At 36.5% G+C, this 23,063-nt stretch overlaps 1 protein-coding gene across 3 annotated transcripts in view; it reads left to right on the top strand.

The window, feature by feature from the left end:
• PARP8 (poly(ADP-ribose) polymerase family member 8) overlaps positions 1-23,063 on the top strand; it is a 196,176-nt gene that overhangs the window by 102,499 nt on the left and 70,614 nt on the right. For all 3 annotated transcript variants that reach the window (XM_025270536.2, XM_025270537.2, XM_025270535.2), the window contains exons 5-10: positions 3,200-3,289; positions 3,843-3,913; positions 5,555-5,632; positions 7,232-7,326; positions 18,570-18,630; positions 19,078-19,168. In XM_025270536.2, the coding sequence (XP_025126321.1) occupies positions 3,200-3,289; positions 3,843-3,913; positions 5,555-5,632; positions 7,232-7,326; positions 18,570-18,630; positions 19,078-19,168 (486 nt within the window). The remainder of the gene's footprint in view (positions 1-3,199; positions 3,290-3,842; positions 3,914-5,554; positions 5,633-7,231; positions 7,327-18,569; positions 18,631-19,077; positions 19,169-23,063) is intronic.

Below are 23,063 nucleotides of genomic sequence, written 5' to 3'. Positions count from 1 at the left end.
GTTTATATGAATATCATATATGGGGGAACTATACAGATTATGTTATAAAATCAATACAGTTATTATCTGTAATTATTTCTATGAAGTTACAGAGTAATGAATAATAGAATGATGGCTTAAATTAGAAATAGAATGAAATAGAATAAAAGCAGTGGTTTAAAACACATGTTTTCATAGCTCTCTACTCATCTGTCCTCTGTCCACAGAATTTCCAGTAATGCTTGCATAGTCTGGCAGGGAAGGGAAGAGAAAATATTCATATTGGTAACAGCCTTTAACAAGGATCTATACAGGTTCTCTACAAAATGTATACGTTAAAGAACCTAATTGTCCCCAGAAGCTTTTAGAAAAGAAAGTGGAGTCACTTAGTCATGTCTGACTCTGCGACCTCATGGACTGTAGCCTACCAGGCTCCTCCGTCCATGGGATTTTCCAGCCAAGACTACTGGAGTGGGCTGCCATTTCCTTCTCCAGGGGATCTTCCCAACCCAGGGATCAAACCCAGGTCTCCTGCATTGCAGACAGGCACTTTACCATCTGAGCCAGAAGCTTTTAGAAAGAAAAGACATTGTCAGCCCTAAACTCAAGTAGGAGACTTGCAGAGAAGGAATTTGAGCTTGAAAGCATTCTGTCTGTCACTGACTCATCCTGTTACCTTAAATGCATTGTTTACCCTTTTTGTGTACTATTTTCCTATGTCTAAACAAAGATGAGTATTATTACAGATGTCAAAATAGTTTGAGGAAGATTTAAAAATAGTTAGTTAAACAACAACAACAAAAGAAAACACACAATTCATTCAGACAGCTGGGATGCTCCTCAAAGCTCCCCCATCAGCAAACCTCTTCATTTTATAACTAAGCAGAACGTGGCTTAGATTTAAAGAGATCAACAGCTAATTGTTAGCAGAGTCTAGATTTGAAGTGCTTTGTCTGCTCCTACATTTCTCTTCTTGACCTGGATATTCCTCTGTGATCTGGCCTGTTGTATTGTAATGGTGATTTAATGGATACTGTTATCCATTAAAACTGAAAACATTTTGGTTTGGGTAAATTAAGCCAAAAGCAGAAATGGGAAGTGTTCTGATACTTAAATACTAATCAAAATACAAACCAGTGGAAAATCTCTTTTTAAAAATGTTATGTTGAATGCATAATCCTGTCTTTTAGTATTATGCAACATTTATTTACCAAATTATATTCTCTTGACTCACACCTCACTTCCAGTAAGCCATTTGATCCTCTAAATTGAATTATTCACTTCCTTGTTTTCTTAAACAGAAAATTCTAATTTATTTGCCTCTTGATGCTTTAGCAGAAACCTCCTCATTCCATGACACCAAGATATTCCATGATACTGTGTCCACTTTACAGATTTTTCTGTATCTTCCCTTCTAGTTGGTGATTAGCAGTTGCTTCTGTTGTTTTAATGCTCTTTTTCTTCACAAGTTTGCTTCAAGGAATCCATTGTGCATGGGGAAAGCCTAACTAAATTGATTCCATATAAATAACTTTGAATCAGTGAGGCTCTGAATGAGGGTTAAGAAATTTAAAAACTGGGTTTAAGAGCAGCTTTTGATCCTCAATTGAACGTGTGAGCTTACTAACAGAAGAGACTTCAGATAAGCAGTCAAAGTTTCACCTAATATAACAAGACAGTAATTAAAACTTATATAAAATCTGTTTCTTAATCTGGGGTCTCACTAGATAAACATAGAAATATCACACCCTCCTAGATGCTAGTTGAAAAAGAAATAAGAATTTGTAATTAGAACAATTAGAACAAAGTAATGAGGCAGACCAAGTCCAACCCACCCCCATCACCTCTCACCTTCCTAAATAACTTAAAGCTTTATAACTTTGAGAGTCTTTTGTGGCTACGCTGTGAATACATATCACTTTTCACTTACTCACTCCTCAAGGCCTAAACAGTACAGATGTATCTTTGGAAATAACGACTTAGCTCGATAGCTCTCACTGCACTGACAGAATATTATGAAAACTTGGCTCAAGATCTTTTATCATGTATTCAGTAAGTCATCTGAACACTCATTTCTCCTAGCAGATATTGATGCAGCCTTCTATTATTTGTTGGATGTATTTTATGCTTTCATTTTATATATGTTTACATTTTTATACATCATTGATGAGCATATTTTAAGACCATTATTTAATGGTCTGTTTAACTCTTTGTTAAATAGTTGTGTCACAGATGCCCTGTAATCATCAGTGAGCAAAAAATATAGCAACTGTGTATTATGTTACAATATGTGTGTGCCGTGTGCTATGCTCAGTCCTGTCTGACTCTTTGTGACCCCTTTTTACTGTAGCCTGCCAGATTCCTCCTGGAATTTTCCAGGAAAGAATACTGGAGTGGTTTGCCATTTCTTCCTCTAGGGGATCTTCCCGACCCAGGTACTGAACCTGCGACTCTGATGTCTCCTCCCTGGCAGGCAGATTCCTTACCACTGTGCCACCTGGGAAGCCCCAGATATTATCACGTGCTGTGCTGTGCTTAGTCGCTCAGTCATGTCTGACTCTTTGCGAACCCCTAGACTATAGCCTGCCAGGCTCCACTCTCCATGGGGATTCTCCAGGCAAGAATACAGGAGTGGGTTGCCATGCCCTCCTCCAGGAGATCTTCCCAACCCCAGGATAGAACCCAGATCTTCCACATTCCAGGCAGATTCTTTACCATCTGAGCCACCAGGGAATTCCAAGAATACTGGAGTGGGTATCCTATCTCTTTTCCAGGGGATCTTCCTCACCCAGAAATGGAACCGGGGTCTCCTGCATTGCAGGCAGATTCTTTACCAGCTGAGCTACCAGGGAAGCCCAGATATTACCATAGACTTATACCAGTATTTCAAAGGATGTTCTTCCGTGAGTTGAGGCAACCAGTCACTTCCAAATGATCCATTACTGCATGAAATGTTAGAGATGTGTTTGAATAGTCTCTATCCAAAGTCTGTACTTCTCCAGAAGATACAAGCATTGTTAAAGAAAACATTTGTAATTAATTTGCACATTATTAATGTGCAAGTAAACCTGTAATTTCCTTCATTTTTTTTCCAGATTAAATTAGAATAATAGTACCTCATAAGTGTTGGAAGTGATGTAGCGCTATTCCTTAATTGTTTTTAATAAAGGTTGTACTTTTTCAAGTTACTATGCCGTTAGTTGTCTATATTTCTTTGCAGATAATACATATGTGTCAAGTTCAGAAAATGATGAAGATGTATTAGTTACTACAGAGCCAATTCCAGTAATTTTTCATCGACTAGCAACAGGTAATGGGAATACACTATTTTCTTAAGTTCCTGGTTAATATTTTGTTGATTGTAGGTAGCTTTGTTTTTTGGTTTCTTTTAACCCATATAATAGATATTTATCTTTGGAATCTATAAGCCTGGTTCTCTATGCAAATTTTCTATTTAACATCACTAGTTTGTCTCTCAACAGTTTTTTAAATGCATAAATTAGTACTTTAAAGTCCTGTTTAAACACATTATTTTGATATTTGCTTGTGAAAATACTTTCATGCATAACAATACTGCTAGACAAACTGAATGTTTAAAAAACATAACACAACATAGATTCCATGAAATATATAGTGAGAGCTGAAGGAATTTGTACTGTGGCCACTTTAGTGTGACCACATTCTATGGGCAATGAAAAATCAGAATAGTTTGTATATAATTCTTTAACATAGGATAATTTCAAAATATTTCTTAATTCTCTTGCAAAAAAGAATCATCTTTGGATGTTTTTATACTGAAACTTATAAATGTTTGGTAAATAGTATGCTGAAAACTAAAATGATCCTTTAATTATATATTTCAGAATTAAGAAAGACAAATGACATTAACTGTTGCTTATCTATAAAATCCAAATTACAGAAGGAAAATGGCGAGGTATGTAAGTTGCATTTTATGTTTTATTATATTTCTTCAAAACAGTATAGATGTATTTGAAATTTACCATGTATTTGTGGTTAATACCATCATTATTTAGATTAAGATTGCATGTAGTGAATGAAGTTCATGCTGCTGGCTTAGGGATTTATGTATGGGAAAGATAGTGTCCTAAAATTAACTACCTTTAAAGTAATAGAACATCTGATTTAAATCTAAATGAAGTGTGTACAAAACCTAACTTATTTTCTGTATTTTCATCTAATAATGTAGTTGACTGAAGAGCACTTATGTAGCATAGTTAGAATAACTGTATGTGTTATACATAATTTTGATGAGATCTTTAAAATTTTATCTGTAAAAGATGGTCTTTCTAGTTAAAGGAGCACAGAGCTTGGGTATAATCTTAGTATTTTTGGCCAGTGTTAAAAGAACAATAGCACCTTTAGGAAATTTACTTCAATCTGTAAATAAATACTGGGACATTAAACAAACAAAATGATGGTGGGACCAACAATTCTTTGATTTTAAAACTATACACTGGGACTTCCCTGGTGGTCCATTGGTTAAGACTTTGCCTCCCAATGTTGGGGACATGCCTTGTAGCCATTAACAACAACAACAACAACATAAAAACAGCAGAAGCAATATTGTAACAAATTTAATAAGGATTTTTAAAATGGTCCACATCAAAAAAGAAAAAAAAAAGGATCAAGTTATCTTATAATAAAACAAAAACTATGCACTGAAAGCCACCCTGCTTTCCTTTTAGTGTTATACCATTCATTCTGCACTTCAGTAGCCAGAGTGAGCACCACTAATTTAGCATTATCATCGCTAAAACCAGAAACTATATTTTATAAAACCTACATTCCCTTTTCTAGGTTTTTTGTTTTGTTTTCTTTAATAATTTGAAATTTGGTCTAGAAATTTAGGGATGATCACAAAACATCAAGTTAATAGATTCCTGTGTCTAAATGCAGCTACCTTTTTCTTAATTATTTTAACAGGGCCCAGGGACAGGAATAGTTACTTTAGATGAATTTTTGTCATTTGTACTTTAGACACATAACAGATACGGTTCAGTTAATTAGAAACTCATACTTCAAGTATATTTAAGTAAACATCCTTTTGAAAATTGAAATTTAAAGCAAATAATTTCTACACACTGAAAGTTATCTTTGTAATGTATTTGTATGTATATGCATAATTTGATTTTTATATTATTAGATTCAAAGTGCCCTTTCTTTTATACCATTATGTGGAGTTGGCAGTGAAAGTGAGAACAGTCTGGGATAAATAATGCTGAGGAATTTTTTAACAAAAAGTTGAATCAGTATGAGCTTGTCACATGTTTTATCAGAACAACACCAAAGTTGTAATTGATAAACATAGTTTTTTATATACATCAAATATTAAATTATAAAACTCAAGACCAGGGACATAGAGCTTCATGCACCCACCACAAAACTTATGTTACTATCTTTCATTTTTGGTTTGCATTGCACCAAGAATGCTTTTATTTAAAAATCACATGGTATACACAAGACCTACCTTTTATGTCCATTCGTTACCTTTATTTCCGAAGGAGGAAAAGCTAATTTGACCATTAAAATTGTCTTCTTACTCTATTATTTTAAGGAGTCAAGACAGAATAGCACAGTGGAGGAAGACTCTGAAGGAGACAATGATTCGGAAGAATTTTATTACGGAGGACAGGTGAGCACACGAGGCTCTCCTGACACCCACTCCAAGGCAGAGACAGCCGCACACGCTCTAGCAGAAATCTGTGCTTGTCATCCGAAAGGCCTATGGTTCCGCAGCGCTCTGCAACTAACAAGGAAATTCATATAATTTATCTGTCGCTCATTCTCTATATAGTTTCAGAAATTAAGGTTGCTTTTGCAGTTCTTTGACTGTAATCATTTATTTACATTGAAGTCATCTGCCTTCATTACAGATATTTTGCAGACAGCATCTTATTACGCTTTTAACTTTTACATCTATCAAGCATGTTGTGCCCGGTCAGTGTTTTGAAATGGTGACACTAATAAAAGCATGGATTGTTTTCAATGGAAGGTGATTAACCTTTATAAAAATTGATGGGCCCTTATTATCGAGCATCTTCATTATTTGTATTTACTGTCTTCCTTTTCCTTCTATACGAATGTGAAGTGTTGATCAGTTGTTACGAAGAAACATCATAAATTATATACATGGAAATGGCACCGCTGCATATGCATACAGTATACGAAATAATTCATTATATTTTTCTAGGATAATGTTGAAATTTTATTTTATTTATTTATTTTTTTTTTAATTTTATTTTATTTTTAAACTTTACATAATTGTATTAGTTTTGCCAAACATCAAAATGAATCCACCACAGGTATACATGTGTTCCCCATCCTGAACCCTCCTCCCTCCTCCCTCCCCATACCATCCCTCTGGGTCGTCCCAGTGCACCAGCCCCAAGCATCCAGTATCGTGCATCGAACCTGGACTGGCAACTCATTTCATACATGATATTTTACATGTTTCAGTGCCATTCTCCCAAATCTTCCCACCCTCTCCCTCTCCCACAGAGTCCATAAGAATGTTGAAATTTTAAACTGAGCATTCGATTTTAGGATATGGCTGTATAAGGTATCTTGTTCTATTTTTGTAAACTTGATCAAATATGCTTTATAATTTGGATAGAATAATGGAAAGGTAATTTGTTAAAGAGATGCTTTAAAGCCAAAGTTATTATTATGTAAAGAACGCAAATAGATTTATTCATTTGGAATCAAAAACTAGTAATTTGGTCTATCAAGCATATGCAAAGCAGTAGAGGTATGGGTGGACATGAACAAAACTACAATTCTTCTCTCCAGGAATGCCTTCCTAGAAATGGGGTATTTTTCCTAAGATTCTTTAACCAGATTATACTTCAACAGTATTTAAAATAATTCTTCTAGTTTTGATTTTTGTTTACACCACTAATTCTTACAGAGGGGAAGTGAACGCTCTTTTCTCAGTCTAGAAGTTTTTCCAGATTATCTGCCATTTACTTCACTCATCTTAACAGTGGCATTGTCTTTGTATCAAAGTAGTCAGATAATAATTTTTTAAGCATAATGAATTATACCAGATGTGTGTGAACCTAAGAACTTTAGTGAATATACTGCTGAATTATCTCTATATATTTTTTATGAAGGCAACAGAGAAAATGCCCATGGCAGAACTACAGGGTAACCTGTCTAAGAGATTATTTGTATTTTGCTTTTTTTGTTTCTCTTCACCCTAAGTCACTCCTAAATGATTCCTTTTCATCAGGTTAACTATGACGGGGAGCTGCACAAACACCCCCAGCTTGAAGCTGACTTGTCGGCAGTGAGAGAGATATATGGGCCACATGCAGTTTCTCTCAGGTAAATAGACACCTTTGGTGATTACAACTTAAAATTATTTGGAAAGTCATTGGAATTTTCTGTTGGAATTATTTAGGTGGAAATTTTCTCAGGCTCAATTATATTTGAAAGTATATGAGAGAGTCTGTTATGTTTCTGCTTAAACAAAATGGCATCATTATGGCTATGATTATTTTTTATTGTACATGTAGTTTAAGATTACATTCATTTCATTAAAGAAAGTAGTTATTTTGTAGAGTTAGTTTGATAAAATAGCAGTCTTAAATGGCATCATTATCAATTCCTATAATAGATTTGGTCAGCTGGGCCCACGCTGTTACTGTAAATCAAAGACATATCTGTGTGAACAATAGAAGTAAATAATGCATAACCGCTGGTATCATCACGTTGTGAGAAGTAAAGTGTTGAAAGTGAAGGTGTTAGTGCTCAGTTGTGTCTGACTCTGCAATCCCATGGACTGTAGCCCACCAGGATCCTCTGCCCATAGAATTCGCCCAGCAAGAATACTGGAGTGGGTAACCATTCCCTTCTCCAGTGGGTCTTTCCAACTCAGGAAATGAACCTGGGTCTCCTGCATTGCAGGCAGATTTTTTACCATCTGAGCCACGAAGGAAGCCCTTGTGATAAATAATCTGGTCCCTAAAAAAGGAAAGGAAAAAAAGACATAACTTTGTGCAGTGTGTATTTGAATGTTGCAGTTACTTAATTATTTGGTGATAAATTTCCAAACCAATTTTTATTACTTTAATCATTCAGAAGACCCAACTATCCCTCTTTAGTCTTTCTTTTCTCTCTTTAAGAAAAACCCTTTTTTTTTTGCCATCATGCTTGTATCCTCCCACCAGTCAGATCTTTTTATTTAGATTTTTGTTTTCCTAAAGGGTGGTCTCCAAGTCTCCAGGCCCTTCTTACAGCCTGACCTCAGTTCCAGCCTCATCCACCCAAACCAGAATTGTTCCCGTTCTCCAAATACGCTGTTTCCCCTTGACTTTGGCCATTTGCTCAATCAGTGCTTCCCTCTCAAACCCTGTTGCTATCTTTATTCAAGCCCCAGTCCAAAGGTCAGCTTCTCTTTGAGCCTTCCTTGAAGCTCCAGTGCAGATTGGTTATTCTGCCCTATCACATTTGTCTCTTACCTCATTTATTATTCTCTTCATGTCTTGTCATTATTGGTTTACTTCTCCCCCTCTAGACTCTTAATTCTGTGCACTTTTTTGTCATTTGTATACTTTGTTTTGGTTTGGTTTTCCATCCTGGTTTATAGTACAGGGCATGTATGAAATACAAACTGAAGGCTTCTTGATTGTTTTCAGTGGAACACCCATTAAAAATGTTCATATTCTCTGGTTATATTCTTTTCAGTGGACATATCCAGATTTTGTGAAAGCAAACAAATACTTTTAGTGGTTGGAAAGTATAACACAGCTGTAAGTTATTATTGCTAATTCTCATTTTATCGGCAGAAACAGAAACTCATAACCACCTGCAGTCTAAATAAGCTGGGGTTGTATACCCCAGATGGGGCTTCCCAGGTGGCGCTAGTGGTACAGAATCCGTCTGCCAGTGCAGGAGATGTTAAATGATTTGGGTTTGATCCCTGGGTTGGGAAGATCCCCTGGAGGAGGGCATGGCAACCCACTTCAGTATACTTGCCTGGAGAACGCTATGGACAGAGGAGCCTGGCAGGCTATGGTCCATAGGGTTGCACAGAATCAGACACATGCTGTATATGTGACATATACCCAGACCCCCTCTCCTACTCGTGGAGGAATATTAGACTGCAGTTGAGTGAGTGAGATAGGGATTATACTTGCAAAAAGCAAATCTTGGAATCTTCAAAGTTTTAGCAAATTAGCTGTGATTATTTCATAGTTGATCTATGCCTCGGCTAGAGGATAAGGAAGATGGAAATTCAGTAAGTATTATAGAGTGAATAAATTAAGAAAGCAATCAGTTCAGTTCAGTTCAGTCGCTAAAGGACAGAAATGGTATGGACCTAACAGAACCAGAAGATATTAAGAAGAGGTGGCAAGAATACACAGAAGAACTATACAAAAAAAGATCTTTACGACCTAGATAATCACGATGGTGTGATCACTCACCTAGAGCCAGACATCCTGGAATGTGAAGTCAAGTGGGCCTTAGGAAGTATCACTATGAACAAAGCTAGTGGAGGTGATGGAATTCCAGTTGAGCTATTTCAAATCCTAAAAGATGATGCTGTGAAAGTGCTGCACTTAATATTCCAGCAAATTTGGAAAATTCAGCAGTGGCCACAGGACTGGAAAAGGTCAGTGTTCATTCCGATGCCAAAGAATGCTCAGACTACTTCACAATTGCACTCATCTCACATGCTAGTAAAGTAATGCTTAAAATTCTCCAAGCCAGGCTTCAGCAATACGTGAACTGTGAACTTCCTGGTGTTCAAGCTGGTTTTAGAAAAGGCAGAGGAACCAGAGATCAAGTTGGTAACATTCGCTGGATCATCAAAAAAGCATGAGAGTTCCAGAAAAACATCTATTTCTGCTTTATTGACTATGCCAAAGTCTTTGACTATGAAGAAAGCAATAGAGATTATCCATAAATTGTTCAGGGATTCCCTAGTGGTTAAGACTCCACGCTTTCACTGCTGAGGGCCTGCGTTCGAACCCTGGTCAGGGAACTAAGATCCCACAAGCTGCCTAAAAAAATAAATAGTCTGAAAAAATGACTGATTTTTTCTTTTCTCTTTAGTTGAACTTTGCTTGAAATCTTAAAACTTTAATCATAGAAAGTTAAACCTCTCTCCCATATACAAAGAAGTCTGTATATGGTTAGCCACGGGTTCTTTACCACTAGCACCACCTGGGAAGTTGATCACTCAACACAGCATAGAATTTAGTTACTTTTCATCTAAAGTATGTATCTTTGTTTAGAGAATCACTTTACCACACATTTTGATTGCTTTTAAAATTAGTTTGTTTTTTTTTAAACACATATTTCCTGCTATTTTTGGTAAAGAATCTGCCTGCAGTGTAGGAGATGCAGGTTTGATCCCTGGGTTGGGAAGATCCCCTGGAGGAGGAAAGGGCAACCCACTCCAGTATTCTTGTCTGGGAAATCCCATGGATGGGTAGAAGAGTCTGGCTGGCTACAGTTCATGGGGTCACAAAGAGTTGGACTTAGCAACTGAGTATCACACACACACCATGCTATCTAGGCCTCAATCATACCATTATTTATGTGTGAATATTTTTTAGTTTCTTCAGCAAGCATTTACTAAGTACTTATTTCTATTAGTACTTTCCATTATTAATAAAATAGTGATAATTTATGGACTGTTTAAATTAGATTACTATACGGAATTTCATTCAAGTGAAGTGTGTAAAGTCATAAGTGGTTTTGATTGTTTTCCTCTTGCCTCTTTCACTTATAAGTTTGATCCAATTTAAATCTTAATGAATGCAAGTCATGTTCTTGTCTGCTCTAGATTTTCTCCAACTACAGAGGATGTTTCCAGAATAAATAAGCTCCCAGAGGCCCCATGATATAAGTGAATCACAGCAGGACTAGTTTGATTTACTTAAAATAAATAAGAATGAATTTACTGTCTGGTCTGAAATACTGTGGCTTGGACACATGGGAGAAGGAGTAGTTAGGCCTAAGGTCTTGGAGTCATCTTCTTTGCAAAGTTCTGAGTCTATTGAAAACAGACTGTTCTAATTAGCTGTTCTTTTACTTAATTGAGGTTTATAAGAATTTAATGGAGTTTGAAGAGCAAAAGTACCTCAATATGCATAATAGGCTATTTGGTATCATTTTTTTTTATGTGACATCTAATGAGAAAGGCAGCTAACCACATCTAAGTTCTCTGTAAGAGATGAAAATAACAGAGATTACCTCAATTGAGGCAAAACCCTCTTAAAGTAGGTGAAGGAGGCTTTAGCAAAAATGACTGATGATAAATTTATTACTTAAGTAGGTAATTTTAGTTCTACTTGACTAAATCATTCTAAAACAGCATTCTGGTTGGGTTGAACCATACTTGTAAACATTGATGACAATTTTAATTCATAGGCTGTTGTAAAGGAAATGAGTTAGGTCTCTGGAGGAACACGATCAACCCTCTAATCAGTGTGAATGTGTTTCATCATGAATCAATAAAAGATTGAGGTTCTTTTATGTTTTCATTATAAATTTACTCCTATAATCAGTATTCATAAAAAAATTGATCAGTGTCATTGAAAACAATTTGAGATTAATATTTTTAGAAAGTACGGACTTACAAGTCACAAAATTCTCATTTGCTCAGGAATGAAATGATGCTGATAATTTGCTTATGATTTTGAAAGTTTTACCCCAAATAAAATATCCTGTGCTTCATAGCCATCCATCATCCATTTAAAAAATTGAAGATATCTGAGTAATATTCAAACCTTTTGATTGTGACTAATGCTTAAAGGAGGTTGGAAGATTACAAGATCGTGACTATTCTGCATTTTAATCATTTTTATGTGGTTGGATGATTGTGTGTTTGAAATGAATGAATAATTTTGGAATTGCTGTTTTGGAGGACAGGGCATGCAGAAGATGTTTTTAAGGTTTGAGGAAGCTATACTACTAAATGCAGGCCCACCACCCAAACATATATCTCCTGGAAGAGAGAAAGAAAATGAAAGGAAAAGCCACATAAATCAGAGTGGTCCACTGTAAATGTCTCTGGATTTGCATAAGTAGTGGGTTAGTAAAATAGCTTAACAAATCTGGCTCTCCTCTTCTGGAAGATGGCAGGATTGCATTTCCCTAGCTATTATAACATCAGCAGTGGACATGCAACCTCGTGTTGGCCAGTGAAATATGAGCCCAAGTACTAGTGTGCGAGTTCCCATATCTTCAGGACTCCACCACTCTCTGAGCCCCTTGGCGACTAGTGAATAGTGTTCTCTCTCTTCTTCTGATTCCACAGTAAGCAGGTAGTGTGAGTGAGATATAAATCCTTTCTGTATGTTAAGCCAGTGAGTGCTTGAGGATGTTGGTTGCTACATCCAACTTACCCTACACTGAAGCATGTTATTCGTCAACAGATCTTGGGTTGGATGTTTGTAATGTCCTCGCAGCACATTGATTCTTCTGCTTCTGTGAAAACAGTCTGACTCTGAACACCAGGGGAAAGTGATGGCAGGAGGCACACAGCAGAAAGAAACAAAAGGGAGACTCTTTAAAAAGCACTGGCATAAAATCTAGGTACAAGATTCAGAATGTCAGATCCCCGACAGTCACCTCTGCTTCCAGCATCTGTGCCTTCCTCAAGCAAAACCAAGGAGTTTTAAATGGGGGGCAGAGTTTTAGCAACTGTTTACACTGTACTTCTTCTACACTCTTAGTTTAGATGGGTTTCCTTTCTTACCCGGATTTAATTTTTAAATTCGTCTCAGTCCTATCGTCCTTTAGAGAAATATATAGCTACTGTGAATACATTCTTGCAAAAATGCCAAGATTTCTTCCTGACTACTGAGTTTGAATAATCTTGGCCCATTCACAAGCATCTCTCCCACACTGAGCATGAAACACACACTGAGTAGGCATGCGGAGACAGACACGCAAGCTGTTGAGTTTCAGATGTCAGAAGGAGGTGTATATTTCTTCGCAGAATATATTTCTTCTCAAAATATAACTGTCCAATTATTGAAAGCAGTAACTAAATAGCAATAGAAGTTTATTTCTCAAAAACTTGTGGTCGAGTTTCATGTATGTGTATTATACATGTGATTTGCTTGACAGTGGATAAGAGAAAGCTATATTTTTTATAACCAGAAGAGTCCCTGCTAATTTTGATCAGATAGTGTTATAAAACATCATAACAGTATAATAAACAAGCTGTAGTTTTATAGAGAAAGGAGGACCAACATAGACGGTCAAGTATTTAATATATTGTAAGTGCGTATGTGGTGTCATTAATGAGGATGTTATCTTAATAAGCTGTTAAAAAATGGGAGAATGAATTGCTAAGTGTTCTAACGCATACATAGTGCCCTAAAAAATGCCTGTTTATAGAAAGCAAATATTTCATACATATGTTCTTTATACATATGAACTAGATCACATGTAAATATTCAAAATCAATGGCTGGATTTCAAGATCTGTCTATTCTAAGACTTCACTCAGATGTCTGGAAAGAAATTTGTGGAGCAGTTCTCAAGACCTCAGTCCCTAAGTGAAACAACTGCATCAGATAATTTGTGTCGCTTCCCTTCTCTTAAAAAAGTATTCAAGTTCAGTTTGATGTGATCTTTTCACAATGAATAAATGCAGGCAGGGCACGGAATTATTTTGGATTATTATAAACCCAACACAGCATTCAGTATTCAATCAGATATCAGGCTTCACACTTCAGGTTGCATTCATATTTCAAGCATTTGCCCTGATTCTGCATTTGCTATTCATGAGATTGGGGCTATTGAAAGATACTTAGATACAGAAGCAATCCTGAGACTGGGTCATTGCATCTGGGCAGACTGTAATCACACTTTGTAATCTTGCAGTGGGAAACGTGAAATGAATGGCATTATATAAAAAGGGCATCACAACAAAAATTGGTTTGCATACACACAGTGTTGTTGTGAGTTCTTTGAAGTGTGGCATAAAAACAAACAGTATAACTATTTACAGATCTACAGCTGCAGAATCCAGTTAATTGCAAACCGTTAATGCCTCTGCTTCCTTAAAATTCTATACTCCTGCTCTGCTGTGGTGAAAGACAGCACTTGGTAACCCTTTTGTTCCTGTGTTGTTGTTGTTGTTGTTGTTGTTTTTGAAAGAAATTGATAGTATTAGAAATTAAAGATACTTTTAACTAAAAAAAGGGAAAGAAAGTGAAAGTGAGTCGCTTAGTTGTGTCCGACTTTTTGTGACCCCATGGACTCTAGCCTGCCAGGTTCCTCTGTCCATAGGAATCTCCAGTCAAGAATACTGGAGTGGGTTGCCATGCCCTTCTCCAGGGGATCTTCCCAACACAGGGATCAAACCCAGGTCTCCCACATTGTAGGTAGATTCTTTACCATTTGAGCTACCGAGGAAGCTCTTTAAAAAGTGTTGAAAAAATTATATAAAGAATAAAATTCACATATTAAAGGTTTTATAAAGAACATATGTCACATTCTAATCATAACTCTATGATTTGTTCTGTTGAAGTGGTCTAGAAATCTATGTATGAAGAAAACAGCTGGGGTAAGGTTTGTACTGACTTTTGTTATCTCTGCTGCACTTTTCCCTGCTTTTAAATATACCAAAGTCTTGCCATCATAAGTAAATCCAGAGTTATTCTCCCCTCTGAAATTGGCAAAGATGGGAGAAAAAAATGCCTGGTGATGATGAGAATGTGGGAAATGGCCACTGTGAGAACCTGGCTGGTGTGATTATAAGTTGTTTTAACTTTTTAAAAATAGTAACTAAACAGTATGTATTAGGATTACCAAATATAGTTATGCTATTTATTTCAATTATTAATTCCAGAATTTATCTCTGAGAAGACAGCTGCATGTAGACTTCTATCCAGAGAGCCATTTATCAATATTAATAGTGTAAAAAAATTGAGCGCACCCTAATGTTGTATTATATAATTTTATTCATACAAATTTATAGATTTAAATTTATGGTTTTAAAGAATATTCCACAAGGTAAAAAAAAGTACTCATTATAGAATAAGTGGAAGAGCAGGACAAAAATTTTTACATACCTATTTCCTTAATAATGTGTATTATAATGATATATTAATATATGAAAGAGACTGGAATGAATATAAAGGAAAACTATTGTGTCTGAGTGGTACTAAATTTTATTACAAGTTATTTATTGTCTGTTTTTCTCACATTTTATATGAGCCTATATTGCCATTGTAATCAGAAAAAGATTTTTTTAGAAAATACTTTAGTTTTTTTTTACAAAATAAATGTTACCCACAGCCTATATGTAATATACAAGTCCTCTTCCTACTTTTTTGGTGTTTCGATTTCTATTTTATTTAAAAAAAATTATTTCGCTCTCCATAATGTTTTGGTATTCTACTTGCTCAGTGAACAGTATATATTTGGAACATTTCCCTCATGATACTAAATATTTTTATATCAACATTTTTAGTAATGGATAATTAAAAAAAATTATACCATCATGCCACAGTTTAAGTATTTCCTTATTATTAAATATTCATTTTTTCCTAATTTCTACTTTGTACATATTTGTTATAATTTTATGGGAATGGTTGTAGTCAAGGTCTCTTTCCCTCACCAAAATGTCATTTGAACATCATTAGTGGTCTCTCCGGACAAGGCAATGGCACCCCACTCCTGTACTCTTGCCTGGAAAATCCCATGGACGGAGGAGCCTGGCAGGCTGCAGTCCATGGGGCTGCGAAGAGTCGGACACGACTGAGCGACTTCACTTTCACTTTTCACTTTCATGCATTGGAGAAGGAAATGGCAACCCACTCCAGTGTTCTTGCCTGGAGAATCCCAGGGACGGGGGAGCCTGGTGGGCTGCCATCTATGGGGTCGCACAGAGTCGGACATGACTGAAGTGACTTAGCAGTAGCAGTGGTCTATCCTCATCATTGTATTTAATGGTTCCCTTTTGACGTGTCTGATTTTAGATATTTGACTTCTTGTATTTATGAATAGTATGCTGACGTCCAGGGTCAGTAAATTATGACCAGTGGGCCGTGGGATCTGTTTTGAACAGTTCATGGTGTTTGCTTTTCTTAGAGGGTTGTAAAAAAAAATGGCCCCAAAATAAAGAGAAATATGTGAAAGAGACTATGTGGCCTGTAAAAACTAAAAGGTTTACTATTTTGACCTTTACAGGAAAAGTTTTCTGAACCCTGAACTAGACTCATAAAAGCAATGGTTCTTGTTCTTGATCCTTATTCTTGTCTTAGTTTCTGTATAATTTCATAACTAAATTGGCATATGTTTATATCTAAATTTGCATGTCTAAATTTGCACAAGATTATAAAAATTTTTATCCTTTGTGATTAAGACAGATGTTTTGAAGCATGCAATTAAAGAATTAATTCCTATGTGAATAATTTTATCTGTTTTCTATAACACCGATGTTTTGAAGCGTGCAATTAAAAAGTTAATTCCTATGTGAATAATTTTATCCATTTTCTTCTTTATGTAGCCTTTAGAAATGACCATGAAAAAATAGAAAGTGTAAACTCATAAATAATGAAAATGTGCTCAGTGTTTTGATATATTTTTAAGGAGAGAGTGGAGAAAACATAGAGGCTGAGCTGTTAGTTTCTAACATGCTGCAGTTTTTGATCATTGATACAAAAAAGTAAAAGGACCCTCTACATTCCTTTATTCTTCAAATTACATAAAGCTATTTAATCATTATAAAAGTGCATTCTCTGAACCCTATAAAAGTGCCATAGTTTTGTACCACATCAGCATTATTTGAATATTATTGTACATGGAACTGCTCATTGAACACTTACCGTGTGCCAGATACTGCACTTGACAGTTTGAGATTGAATGTCCATTCTATGCCTGAATTTCCACCAACTTTTCTGCCCTCTGGCAACTTGTTCCACTTTCCCGAACCTCAGTTTCCTCATTTGCAAATGAGGATAATTATATTATCGCTGTCAGAAGTTTATGACGAGGACTTAGTGAGATCATCCATCATTGTTTGACCTGGTTTCCAACACAAAGTGATAGTTTATTGAATAAAGAGCTAAGCACCTGCATAAATATTTAAATCAGAACAGATCAGATCAGTCGCTCAGTCGTGTCCGACTCTTTGCGACCCCATGAATCACAGCATGCCAGGCCTCCCTGTCCATCACCAACTCCCGGAATTCACTGAGACTCATGTCCATCGAGTCAGTGATGCCATCCAGCCATCTCATCCTCTGTCGTTCCCTTCTCCTCCTGCCCCCAATCCCTCCCAGCATCAGAGTCTTTTCCAATGAGTCAACTCTTCGCATGAGGTGGCCAAAGTACTGGAGTTTCAGCTTTAGCATCATTCCTTCCAAAGAAATCCCAGGGCTGATCTCCTTCAGAATGGACTGGTTGGATCTCCTTGCAGTCCAAGGGACTCTCAAGAGTCTTCTCCAACACCACAGTTCAAAAGCATCAATTCTTCGTCACTCAGCCTTTATTCAAATCCTGGCTCTGCTACAAAGCAATGATGGGTCAGTTACTTTATTACTCTGAGCCTCAGTTAATGGGCGTGTGAATTGGAAATGGTAATAGTACCCTGGTGTCTCAGTTGTAAAGAACTCACCTGCCAATGCAGGAGACACGATTTTGATCCCTGGGTTGGGAAGACCCTCTGGAGGAGAAGATGGCAACCCACTTCAGTATTCTTGCCTGGAAAATCCCATGGACAGAGAAGCCTAGTGGGCTACAGTCCATGGGGTCGCAAAAGAGTTGGACACGATTTAGTGACTAAACAACAAGTAGTACCTATTGTGCGTCATGATCACATGTATGCAAAATGCTTAGAATGCTTTCTGGCAGGTAAGTGCTCAATAAATATTGGCCATTAGTTTTTACAATTTCTGTTATTATCATAGTTTTTCCCTTCATTGTAATTAGCATTGGTAACTTCAGAATTTTATAAAAATATAAAAAATAGAAATGTGTGCGTGTGGAGAATACAAAAACTACTGTTTTATGCCCTTTAGTTAGTTAAAAAATATGGCTGTTTGTGTGGAATATACTGTTGTTTCTTGTTTTAATTTGGATACATCAGACATGTAAAACTGCCTATTGAAACATCAGTGACATTTAAGTGGCAGAACACCTGGATAAGTTTCAGAACTATTGATGTTCTAATGTGGCAGGAAAATTTATGGCATATTATTGTGGCAATCAGTGATCCCTCCTCCCCTTCCTCGTGTCAGAGACTCCTTTCTTGCACTTAGAGGCAGCTCTGAATCTTGAACACCAAGTGATCACATGAGAAGATCATTCAATTTGTTAAATAGAACCGGGGGTATTTGAAACTATGAACCAAATAACTCTTGAGTCCATGTACATATTTGCCTGTCCATAAGATGCAAAGGTATATATATGGTATACAGAGGTCACATGAGACCACAATCCAACTAAATTGAGTTAGTTAATTTATGTCCACAGTCATCTCTGAACTATCTGTGGGCATCAGGGATGAGAATTCATGACTAAATTTTAATTTAAAATAACCTCGAACACACTGTCTTTTAAAGAAAATGAAACAATAATGTTAATCTTTGCTTTCAGGGAATATGGAGCCATTGATGATGTAGATATTGATCTGCATATTGATGTTAGCTTTCTTGATGTAAGTATCTGCTTATACGATTGCTGCATTTAAAAAACACTTTTATTCTTGGAAGAAATTTAATTTTAGTTTCTCTTATAATACGATTAGAAACATAATGACTTTGTTAAAGTAATTTATGAAGAAATGCTACGACTGGTTGAAAAAGCAGAGATTTTGCATATGTTTTCTTCCATCAGTTCTTTTAATATTTTCTGAAAATTATGTGTTTGTATCGGTAGTATGTATGTCCTTATTTGTTAAGTTTTCAGTTGAAATTTCAAATGAAGGCAAAAATTAAAAGTACTTTGACTTCAATTTCACAGACCTGTAAGTTTTTGAGATAATTTGTAGGCCTTAATGATAAGCACTTCTTCAGAATAAGTTTTAGAAACATATATTTTTTATTTTGGAAAAAAATCAAGAACTCTAAAAGATTACTAATTCACCTTGCAAATATTTGCACAGGAGGAGATTGCTGTGGCATGGGAAGTGATTCGAACAGAACCTATAATTGTCCGATTACACTGTTCTCTTACACAGTATTTGAATGGCCCAGGTTAGTTTCATTTTCCTGTTATTTTGCATATTCATCAGTTGTGCATTGTGCATGAAGTACAATATGGTTCATTGGGTAATTCTGAACATAATTGAGACTATCTTGATAATGCTTTTTAAACATACTTGCATCCTAACAGAGGTGCTGTATCATCAACATAACTTATGTAAACAGAAACATACATTTAGTGTTACAGTTTTCAGAAGCTGATGTGTTGCTGTGAAAGAAAAACACTAAAACCTAAAAGAGTATTGTGCATATAATAAAACACTCAGTAACTATACTTAGAGTTGCCCTTAGGTTTAATTTTTTGTGTTTCTGAACCTGATATTTAATTTTAATTTATCTTTGATTACTAATGAATTTAGCCTAAGTATAACATATTTCTTTTTTGAAAATGAAGTATTAATAATATTTTTGTGTTCCAATACCTGAAGGGATGATTTTGATGTATCTGAAGGAAGAGTTGTTTATAACAAAGTTGTTTATAAACAAAGTTGTTTATAACAATGCAGGAGACCTTGGTTCAATTCCTGGGTTGGGAAGATCCCCTGGAGAAGGGAATGGCTACCCACTCTAGTATTGTCTGGCGTCTCTGGTGGTGGCTCAGTCAGTAAAGAGTCTGCCTGCAGTATGAGAGACCCAGGTTTGATCCCTGGATTGGGAAGATCCCCTGGAGAAGGAAATGGCAACCAACTCCAATATTCTTGCCTGGAAAATTCCATGGATGGAGGAGCTTGGCAAACTACAGTCCATGGGGTCTCAGAGTCAGACACAACTGAGAGACTTCACTTTATGTACTTCTCTCTCTCTTTCTCTCTCACATACACACACACCAGTATCCTCTCATATTGTTGCAATTATCTACTGCTGCAGAATAAACCACTCCAAAATGAATTGACTTAAAACAACTTCTCTCTCACCATTCTTTGGGGCTCCACTTGGCAGCTCCTGCCTGGAGCCTCCTGTGCCTCTGTAGTCAGATGAGGGGTGGAGTTTATGTTTTTAAAGGCTCCATTAGGTTGGAGGCTCAAAATGGTTGGACTTTACATGACTAGCAATTGATGCAAGTATCATTTCAGGACCACGTAGGGCTCAGCTGGGACTATAAAGTGTCTCCTTGCACCTGGCTGCTTTGTGTGGTTTAGCTTCTTGTAGCATGACACCCCACCCCAGTACTCTTGCCTGGAAAATCCCATGGATGGAGGAGCCTGGAAGGCTGCAGTCCATGGGGTCGCTGAGGGTCGGACATGACTGAGCAACTTCACTTTCACTTTTCACTTTCATGCATTGGAGAAGGAAATGGCAACCCACTCCAGTATTCTTGCCTGGAGAACCCCAGGCATGGAGGAGCCTGGTGGGCTGCCGTCTATGGGGTCACACAGAGTCGGACACGACTGAAGTGACTTAGCAGCAGCAGCAGCATGGTGACTAGAATCCAAAAGCAAGTGTTCCAAGAAAGGGGCTGTGGTAAAAGGCTCACGGAGTCTCCCACTGTATTCTATTCATCAAAATAGTCGAAGAACCCACCCAGAATCAAGGGATACTGACATAGATGGTGTGTCTTGGAATTGTAGCCATTTTTAATCTTCTGGGCACACATTACCATTGTCTCTGCATGTTATGCTTTAGGTTATCAAAAAGCTTACATCTGTTGTTAGTTTTCATATAAGAAAACTATCTGCCCTTTCAGGTTTATGAAATATATAGGAAAGTCTCCATTTTGAAAATATTTCTGTTGTCATCACTTTTTAATTATTACCTAGTGTATTCTACCTAAATAACAACATGCAGTAACATATAGTAACTGATGTGACCTAATGCTAGGCAAAGACAAATAGAGGTGACATATTTTTATTTTGATTATATGTACAGAAATAAATTATATTTATAAATGCAAAAATATATATAGAGAGAAATGCAATAAAGAAGGAAAATAATTCCTTATAATCCCACTATACTGAGGAACCAATAAATCAGTTGGTGTTTTTTATGTTTTCTGTGCACATGTGGTTTATTTTCATAAAGTTGACATTGAATTGTATTAATAGCTATGCACCTTAATGTTATGAGCCTTTCCTCCAGTTATTGAATATCCTAAAGCAGAATGATGTGTAATATCTGCATAATAATTTAGCCTGTAGACAGATGTGTTTTTGCTGTTTCCCCACTTATTGTGGGGAAATTTTTCTCTCTTTAGTAATTTGAAATATGCTTATTCTGTTTGATTCTGATGGTGATTAAAAGCAAAAGAAGCCCTCATGTCTGAACTATTTTTTTTTTTTAATTAACAGGGTTAGGAACAAATTTGGGTCATTTCATCTCTACTCACTCAGTTCCATCTGTGCGAGATGACAATGTGGCATACTTTTATGTAACCTTTACCACTGTTTTATGTGTTTATATAATCTTGAATTTTAGGCAGAGGTTTTCCTTTACAATAGCTTTTAAAGATTCATCATATTTGCTTGGCTTTATAAATATTTCAACAATTATGTTTTAATTCATGTTGAGATGATTTGTTGTTCAGTACCATTTATTTAGTTTTGCAGCTCATTCGTAATTTAATTCTTACTTTTTCATCTCCAGTAATTGATTTACATATTTAATAGTTTGAGAAGGAAATGACAATTCACTCCAGTACTATTGCCTGGAAAATCCCATGGACAGAGGAGCCTGGTAGGCTACAGTCCATGGGGTCTCAAAGAGTCGGACACGGCTGAGCGACTTAAAAAAAAAAAGAGCTTAAGAAACGTGAGGGTTATGCTTCATTTTTCATACTGGAGAATGATTCTTTTTTTTTGTGAACAAGACAGATTTAAGCAGGTATAAATTTATGAGCTCATAATAGTTCCCCCCAAAAGGCAAAAGTGCTTTAAAAACTTCTGCTAGTTTGTGTGTTCAGTTTGGTTCAGTCGCTCAGTTGTGTCCGAATCTTTGGGACCCCATGGGCTGCAGCACACCACGCCTCCCTGTCCATCACCAACTTCTGGAGGAGTTGTCCCGGTGGACTCATGTCCATTGAGTCAGTGATGCCATCCAACTATCTCATCCTCTGTTGTCCCCTCCTCCTCCCACCTTCAATCTTTCCCAGCATCAGGGTCTTTTCAAATGAGTCAGTTCTTCACAGCAGATGGCCAAAGTATTGGAGTTTCAGCTTCACCATCAGTCCTTCTAGTGAATATTCAGGACTGATTTCCTTTAAGATTGACTGGTTTGATCTCCTTGCAGTCCAAGGGACTCTCAAGAGTCTTCTCCAACACCACAGTTCAAAAGCATCAAGTCTTCAGCACTCAGCTTTTATTATAGTCCAACTCTCACATCCATACATGACTACTGGAAAAACCATAGCTTTGACCAGACCTTTGTTGGCAAAGCAATGTCTCTGCTTTTTAATATGCTGTCTAGGTTGGTCATAGCTTTTCTTCCAAGGAGAAAGTGTCTTTTAATTTCATGACTGCAGTCACCAAAGTTTGTGTATGAAGTATTTTAATTCTGTTCATTTGGGAGAAATCTGTCTTCATTAAGTTTGTGTTTTGTTGTATGTACTTATTGAGCTTTTCCCCCTCGTTTTCCTTGATATTGTTGTTGTTATTTAGTCATCAAGTCATATCCAACTCTTTTGCAAAGCCATGGACTGTAGCCTCCCAGGCTCCTCTGTCCATGGGATTTCCCAGGCAAAAATACTGAAGTTGCCATTTCCTTCTCCAGGAGATCTTTCCAACCCTGGGGTCGAATCCTATTTTGGCAGGGAGATTCTTTACCACTGAGCCACCTGGGAAGCCCCTTCCTTGTTGTTACCATTTATATATTTATCTTTGATTGTTATGCTTAGATCTTATTCCACCTCAAGGAAGTTTTATGCAATCATTTTTTTGGTTCCTTCTTTATCTGT

Source organism: Bubalus bubalis, chromosome 19 (assembly GCF_019923935.1).
Source record: "Bubalus bubalis isolate 160015118507 breed Murrah chromosome 19, NDDB_SH_1, whole genome shotgun sequence".
Lineage (NCBI taxonomy): Eukaryota > Metazoa > Chordata > Mammalia > Artiodactyla > Bovidae > Bubalus > Bubalus bubalis.
This window is presented reverse-complemented; position numbering and strand designations above follow the sequence as displayed.